The sequence below is a fragment of the Paramormyrops kingsleyae genome, chromosome 23 (assembly GCF_048594095.1).
Source record: "Paramormyrops kingsleyae isolate MSU_618 chromosome 23, PKINGS_0.4, whole genome shotgun sequence".
NCBI lineage: Eukaryota > Metazoa > Chordata > Actinopteri > Osteoglossiformes > Mormyridae > Paramormyrops > Paramormyrops kingsleyae.
In genome coordinates, this window is record NC_132819.1 from 12,412,004 (window position 1) to 12,420,438 (window position 8,435).

General features: G+C 41.9%; 1 protein-coding gene across 3 annotated transcripts; it reads right to left on the reverse strand.

The window, feature by feature from the left end:
* Positions 1-2,158: 2,158 nt before the first annotated feature.
* On the reverse strand, positions 2,159-8,125 carry LOC111834093 (G1/S-specific cyclin-E2-like). Of its 3 annotated transcripts, XM_023793020.2 has the most exons (13): positions 8,037-8,125; positions 7,751-7,829; positions 6,694-6,728; positions 6,520-6,592; positions 6,376-6,432; positions 5,758-5,882; positions 5,483-5,618; positions 4,870-5,016; positions 4,223-4,318; positions 3,936-4,070; positions 3,695-3,806; positions 2,928-3,085; positions 2,159-2,804 (listed from the first exon to the last, which is right to left on the reverse strand). In XM_023793020.2, the coding sequence occupies exons 3-13, from the start codon at positions 6,705-6,707 to the stop codon at positions 2,697-2,699; spliced, it is 1,161 nt and encodes a 386-aa protein (XP_023648788.1). In that variant the 5' UTR covers positions 6,708-6,728; positions 7,751-7,829; positions 8,037-8,125; the 3' UTR covers positions 2,159-2,696. The 3 variants fall into 3 exon arrangements, with proteins under 3 accessions (XP_023648788.1, XP_023648787.1, XP_072562080.1); XM_023793019.2 differs by lacking the exons at positions 7,751-7,829; positions 8,037-8,125 and adding an exon at positions 7,586-7,740; XM_072705979.1 differs by lacking the exons at positions 7,751-7,829; positions 8,037-8,125 and adding an exon at positions 6,946-6,973.
* Positions 8,126-8,435: the final 310 nt, after the last annotated feature.

Here is an 8,435-nt window from a genome sequence, read left to right on the forward strand (position 1 = left end):
AGGTTCTGCTACCTAGGATGCATTCGTAGACCGATTACATCATAGCGACAGGCTGTCCAAATTCGAAGGCTCCTACAGATGTGGCCCACAAATGCGTCCTTCATTTCCTGGCTTTTGAAGGATGGGTTGGGTGGATCCTTCACAGCCCACCCCATCCCGAGATTCATTACGGACCAAAGCCGTGATGAATCTTGGGATTCTTTAAAAAATGACGGTAGTAGCGGAAGAGGCAGAATACACTGTTAAATGCAAGTAAATCTAGGGGTGCAAATGTTAAAAAGTAGAGGGGTTCCATCATTTTCAAGTTTCTCCACTTGGTATGTTCACCACTTGATGGTGGGCTTGTCTACCGCGACTGCCGTAGCAACTTTTAGCCAATCACATTGCTTCTCGCTCGGGATACGACACAATTGGCTGCTGCTCGCGTGAACGTACCGTCACGGTTGCTAGGTGGCAGGAGCTTCAAGGTAAAGATCTGAAGGTTACACCGTCCAATTTTGCAGCCACTCTCTTCCAGCCTTCGCGGTCTACGGAGGCCACATCTTAGGTAGGACCCGGCCCCCGAATTTGAAAACATAACTTGAAAACACAGAGTAACATAAAAATGACCAACTGCAGAAATGAACAAAGGCAGTCGCTTAAATACCATGATAACGAGGACTAACAAAAGCAGGTGCAAATTACCAAAAACAACCAATCAACAGGGGCACAGGGCAACAAGACACAAGACAAGTAACTTACACTAATGAACACAGAGCTATGGATCTTATAAGACCTGAGACTAAGGAAAAACAGGGAAATACACTATAAGAAAATCAAGAAACAAGTAAAACAGAACATAACCAAGGCAAGGGCAGAGAACCATAAACAAGACAAATTAAACAGGGAAAAACAATATCAAACTAAGAATAAGACAATAATAACCAACAGACGAGAGGCCAGCCTCAAACCCACAGTAGGCAACAGTGGCCAATCGCATAGCCAGTTAAGCTGCATGGTGGCCAAGGGGAGCAAGCACACATACTAAGGACTAGGGGCTACGTGACAGAAGAGGGAACAGGACAGCCAGCAAAGGGGACAAGACACGTAGGACAGAGACGGACGGGCTCTGAGACACGTAGGACAGAGACGGACGGGTTCTGAGACACGTAGGACAGAGACGGACGGGCTGTGAGACACGCAGGACAGAGACGGACGGGCTGTGAGACACGCAGGACAGAGACGGACGGGCTCTGAGACACGCAGGACAGAGACGGACGGGCTGTGAGACACGCAGGACAGAGACGGACGGGCTGTGAGACACGCAGGACAGAGACGGACGGGCTGTGAGACACGCAGGACAGAGACGGACGGGCTGTGAGACACGCAGGACAGAGACGGACGGGCTGTGAGACACGCAGGACAGAGACGGACGGGCTGTGAGACACGTAGGACAGAGACGGACGGGCTCTGACCCTGACAATTTTAGATAATAAATGTGTTCCTTCCAGTAACCACTTAAATGACACGACTCTCTTCCTCACTGTCACACACGCGTCTTTATTTTCACACTGTCTGATACTTGAAGTTAAACCTTACGCATTCTGTATATGTTTCTCTGTTAGCTTGTACTCGTAGCAGAGCATCTTTTTCACAGAGCACATTAACTGTTTATATGTGAAGTACACTGTGGCATCTCAAAACACCACACACAATTGCACACACATGTATTGCTCACGTCTTTTGTACTTTCTGATATATGGACTTCATATGGTCTTTACACATTCTACTCTTTAGGTTAACAGTATTTATTATATATAAAAATAACAGGAATTCATCACGTTGTGGGGACATTGTGTCCCCATAAGGTATACCTGCTCACACACACAGGTTTGTAATTATATCTTAGTGTGGACTCTCCATTCATTTCTATGGGGAAAACACTAATCCCAACATGACGACCTTAACCCTTACCCAGCCTAACTTTCACCATTTTAAAGGGAATTATCGACAGCACATATTGGCCCAATTTTAACCATTGGCTGATGACTAATTGCTGATGTATCGGTTGATACCGACAGTTAGGTGATACAATTTGTGCACTTTACTGACAGGACAGAATAGGGTAAAGAGTTACACACAAATGCACGAGGATCCCACTTCCAGTGACTACAGGCACTTTTAAGTCAAATCAAATTTTAATATTAAGACTTGCTTCACACGCAGACTTTATGTACAACACGCTAAAAAAAAAAGACATTGAGGAAAAATCAACCCATTCCCCCAGTTTACCTGCAATAAAGTTAAATTCTTCTGAAAACAGGAATGCAGGAATGCCAGGCAGTGCTGCCACACAGACGGCTGATGTCTGTTTGACACAAGCTAGTTCCTTCCTTGGATTGAAACAAATATTTCATGTAGCTTCACATTGTGCATTTAGTTTACATAAATATTACTGTGAACGAGACACTGAGTATTAGCTATCTGGCATATCAAAACTTATTGACAGCTTTCAAAACTGGCCTCTGACCAGTTCAAGCATTAAAAATTAGGATTTTGTACATGTTTGCTGGCAGTATTCATTAGCATACCTTTAATGCTTAATTATTAATCTGCAGAGGTGTAAAATGCTTTAATAAGTTAGACCAGCCTTCCAAGCTTCTGAACATTTGATGGGGTGTAGAGACACCTCCAGATCCCCTGATGAGACCTGAGGATCAGTGTGGAGATCGTTTCTCTGCGCTCTTGGGTGGCGTTAGGGTCGTGCTCTCAGCCCCAGGCGATAACCCGCTAACAGTCTCCAGCTGCATTTTCTGCACATCTCTCTGGGGTGAGACAAACATTGAGAATAGTCACCGACTTGGAATCAGCTACAGCTGAAGTTAATGATAACAAAAGCAGCATCTGGCTCTGTGCTAAGCTGAAGTGGCTCCACGGGGGCCCCTCACCAGCATGGCCAGGTAATCCGTGTGGGTCTGGATGTTGTATCCATCCTCCTGAGACCTGGTCGGGAAGCCCTTCAGCCGTGTGCCACGGGACTCACTGACTGTCCTCATAAACGGCAGCATCCAGCTCACGCAGTCGGCGAGGACGTCTGGCCTCAGGCCTTCAGTAGCAGAACATCACAACACAAACCTAATGAAATCAGCCAGGGAACCTCAGCCTCCCGTTTCTCCTCTATGATGCTGGATAACAACAGCAAGGAAAGTAAATTCAGCAGTGAATTCAGCAGTGAATTCAGCAGTGAATTCAGCAGTGAATTCAGCAGGCTTCTTGTTCCTCTCTTCCACCTGTCACTAGTGGTAATGTCAACCACGACCTGAGCTTAATTCACTCCCCAAAAACTGCTTATGAGAAATTCCCATCATTTCCTATTGCTTTAATCTTTGATGGGTTTTTGTAGCCTATATATGTTCCTGCAAATTCCCAAGATCAGAATCTGTACCAACTATACCAGGGATTCTCAAACTTTCCAACCACAATGCTTGGTTGTTAATGAAGTGTTAGTGGCCCACTGGGGGCGAGGGGGCTTGGTCATTTTTACCAGCCGGCATTCAGGTACCTGAGACAGCCCATTATGGACCAATGCTGGAGAGACCCTCATCCATACAAAGCAAACCATGTGACTCAACTCTTTCTATGAAAGGGCATTCCTGAATCCCCAGTAAAACTTCACAACGGGAAGAATGAGCCTCAGACTGAATGCGGCACTTACCTGATGCATTCTGGGCAACGTCGAAGGAAGTGAAATGGCTGAGGGCTGCAGCAGCCAAGACTCCATACTGGTAGCCCAAGGAGTTTATGTCAAGAATACATAAATCCAGGAGCTGAAATCGGGAGAGACCACCAAGGTACGGTTAAAAAAACATACTCATGTAAAGAACTAGAAAGCTCAGGGAGAGTTACGGTGATTTATTACTGAGCTGTTTTCAAGAGGCAGGAGGTGAGCACAGTACCTGTGTGATCCGTACGTAGGTATCTGGGGAAAACTGGGGCACTAGGAGTCTATGGTCATCCTTCAGAGATGAAACTTGAACATAAAGCTTCAGCCATGAGATGACAGTCTCAGGTCGGATCTCCCAATTCAAAGCCTGAGGAAAACAACGTCCAAAATATTTTAACGAAATCACAGCAAATCAAAATCATCGTAATCATGTCCTCAAACAACTTACACATCATTACACACCATAACATACATGTACAATATAAATACACGGGTATCATTTGTATTAGGGTGACACACCTTTAAAAGAATCAGTTCCATTTGTTGGATCTCCTTTTCAAAGCAGGTCCCATCTGTGAAGTAAGCCAGCTCCTCAAGTCTGGGAGGGTAGATTTCCTACAGAACACAGGAATGTATAAAGCAATAGCCTAGCCTTCAGTCCATCTAAATGTTAACAATGAAATTATTTTAGCTAATGTCTTAGGGAAGCCTTCAGTCTCTGTTCTCAATAGAGAGGAACCAGCAGAGAGTCTAATGAATCTTGCTATAACCAAACTCACATTTCATTTATCTGATGCTTTTCTCCAAAGCAATTTATAGTAGAGGGAAAGGTTATAATTTATGTCTGCTCCCTGGGATATGAACCCACCACCTCTGTATTGTTAGCACAATGCTCGCTCTGTTAAGCTTCTCATTTAAATCAGGTGGGTTCAGATGTAGTACAGTACACTAATGTATTTAATAGGCACAAAGAGTTCCTGTATTCTACCAATAGATTGGAAATTTCTTAGAAAAGGCTTTTCATTTGAAGTTGTGTAAGTAAGTATAATGGTTGGTTGCTCGGCGTAAGTGTTGGCCAAGCCACAACATCAAATAATAATAAAAATACTAGTGCAATGGATGGATGTTTGAATCTAATAAAAAAAATTACATAAGCCAATCATTACCTCTAATTTGGAGGCAATGAACAGAGCTGTGACCCCAATTAGCTGCAATCTGGTTTTGTCGACCGCCTCTTGTGTCAGCATGAACCGGTCGAAAAGGTCTTGCGCGAGGTAGAACGTTTCACGCTGTAGGGTGTGTTCCTCGCTGACCTGGATACATAAACACAATTCAACACTGCAGAACTGACCTATTAAACGGAAAGTGAAACCATTCTCTATGCTAATTCAAGCAATTCTATGCTTTTTTTTTTACCCTAGATTTAAGAAAATCAAACTTCATGATATACAGAGTAAGGATGATAAAAGCTGCCAATGAAACAACACATGCATTATGTAATAATTATGTAACAACAAAATGAAACAAATTTTCATTTCATTATGTAATAGTGCCTGCATTTTGTATTAATCTGCCTCATTTTGTAATAGACAGCTTGAAAGCAATATGTAATAAATCTCCCCGCATTCTGTAATAACTTATTACATATTGCGGCAATTATTACAAAATTTGGAAGTTGCGCTTTTTTATGATGAAAATGTAATAATAATATTTGTCTTCATTCACACTTTGCTGAGTAATTACATAGTGCATCGTTACAACGGCCTATTTCTTACTTACTTCCATAAGCCAGTCTAACAGTATGGACCTCATGCGTGGATGCAGGCCTGGATGTCGCTGCACGAAGCTCTTGTCATGGACATACTTGACATCCTTATTGAGCATCTTAATCCACACATCTTCTGAGCTGGCCCAGCTGTCGGAAGTAACATAAGTCGCTTGAAGCCTTAAGTGTAATGGCGTGGGGCTGTACCATTAGGGCGGGGGCTGAACGGGACATGCGTTAATTTGACAAAGAGGCAGGCGAACGATCTGAGGTGGCAAGCGGTGCCTACCTGAGGCAAGGCAGCGGAGATGTGCTCAGATTCCTGACCTCGGACAGGTACCTGGACACCTCCAGCTCCTTATGTGGAGTTTCCGTCAGAATGGGGAGGAGGTCATTGACTGTGGAGCAACGACCCTGCGGAGGAAGGAATCCACTTTGGCTATAAACACTGACCTATAAACACTCTGTCAAATATAATTTTGAATCATCTTCACTCCTGGAGTTCCGTGCATGATTCATGTAAATGACTATGATCTTCTCAAAGCTAAACGCGGTACATAAATTTGAGACAAAAATGTATACAAAGAGCCATAACGATTATATTACAGATCTGTAAGAAAGGCTTTTGAAGGAAATGTAGAAAAATGTTTTATAAATATAAAATGCCATAGTTATGGTAACAACCCAAGATGGGGAGCCAACCCATCGCAGGAGGAAGTAATGAAAACTACAGTTGTCAAATACTTATCACTTTTTCAGTGTGGGGGAAAAATACATTTTTGCACAGTGAAGTGAGCTCTTGACTGCCTTGGAGCGAAATGAAGAACCCGTCGTACAAAATGGCAAGATTCTACAAAACTGATGTGAAAAAATATAGTTAATCAGTCTATTGTTTATGAATCATTACCTTTATCTTGAATAGTTCAGTTTCAGCTGTAGCAGGTCCTGTCTGCCGTCTGTCGCACTGCCCAATGAAAAACAAGGCCTCTGTGTTACCGGCGTCCATTTCTACATGAAATTACCAAGTGACATTCTATGAAGTATCACACACCTGCAACAGTCTTTTTCTTGTCCTTGTGACCTTCTGAATGGCTTCATTCCTACCTTTAGCTATTAAACGTGCACTGCAGAAAAAGAGAAAACATTACATTAGTTCTGTTACACTAAGGTGCTGTCCAGATAGCAATCATCTGGAAACATCCCTTCTTGAAGTACCGTCCTTTACCTGCGTCTGGACATTCTCCTTTACCCCGACAGTTCCTGAGAAACGAGAAAATACTAATTTAATTAATGCAACATTTAAGATTTTTTTAAAATGTCCTTGGTTATGTACAAATCACGTAAGCTTTGAATAAACAATCCAAAAATAAATCTTCCGGGCGCCCCTATTGGGACACGAAACAGATTCCATATGTAGGTCAAGTTCAGTAATGGCCGAATAGTTACTGTATAACTGTAAATTTATGACATCAAAGACCTTGATGCCATGCATTCGAGGTGCACCTATAATATGGAAAGCCCGGGTATGGTAGATGTTATAACTCGTAGATTATGTTCATAATAAATGATTTCCTTAGTATAAACTGAATGCATTACGTTTCCGTATTCCGCCTCATCGCGGCATTCTAGCAGTCAAGACGAGATTTCATTCAAATGCCGTATTGATCGTGTAATTCGTTCATCCTTAGCGAAACATAACAATGTCTATCATTAAATAACTTTACCTCTGAATTTATTTGTAATTAGACCTCTTTAAAAACGTATTTAAAGTAAACACATTTAAGCCGGTGGAACGATCGACTGTTTTCATATCGTTATGTATTTAAACACCCCCAATTAAAAGTTAAAAGTGTTTTACTTTACATGAATCTCTTTTTCAATGTTTCAAAATAGCTGTTCATGAGTAAACCATTATTACAAGGATGGAATGAGAAAAGGTTAAGCCGACACCATAGTTTCATTTTCAAGTCGGCCCTAAACACAGCTAGATATTACGGAATAAAAACTTCTACGGCAAAATTATTTCATTTCTTTTCATTTTCGATAATTTTATTTAACATAATTGCAACGGATGCCATTATAAACTATTTAAACAACATAATTACAGTTTTACTTGCCGTGTTGTTTGCAAATGACTAGCAAACAAAAAGTCAATTTTAAAAATGCAAAAATGGGCAACGATGACACTATGTGCTCGTAGTAGTTTTAAGAGAAACAAAAATGTGATTGCATTAAAAAGTTTATTTTCTTTATCAAGCGGGCGGCAAAGCGCCCTTCCTTACCGCGAAGCGCAGCGGCTGTCAGCTGGCGCCAAGTGCGGCGGCCAGTGCGCATGTCCGCCCTCCGGCTGTCTTCGGAGCACTGAAGGGTGAAAACAAAGACGTTTCTCGTAATAAGAAAACGAAATATACGTCAGATTAACTCAGATTAAATTCGGTCGTGTCTGGCTAACGGCATATAGATGCCATCAAGCGATTATGAATATTTTATATAACGAAATATTTTATACAATTGAAGAAAACGATAATGACACTACGCAATACAAAAATCGAATTCGTTATGACACACCATCAGACTTTAAAGTATGCTATAATTGACAACGCCATCTGGCTAACCAGGTAGACGCTTGAAAGGATTTTTCAGCACTTTTGAATAACGGGACGAATCCTAAAGTGTGCGCTCATTGGCTGCATCTGGACTGGATTAGCCAATAGGATCAGAGCAAGGGCAACAACGTGCTTTCGGAGTAAAACATAAACAAAGACTGCCAGCGAAGCTGTAAACTGGCAACAGGGGGCACTGCTTCTCATTTTTGCTTTCTCATTTCATTGTTTTGGTTTACGCCCAAAACAGTTTCATTTAGCATTTCAGTGAAATTTAGAGCTAGAAAATGTTGAACAACGATCATATCTTAATTAACATGAATGTCTCTGAAATGTTTTTTCACATATATCATGAGACAAGATA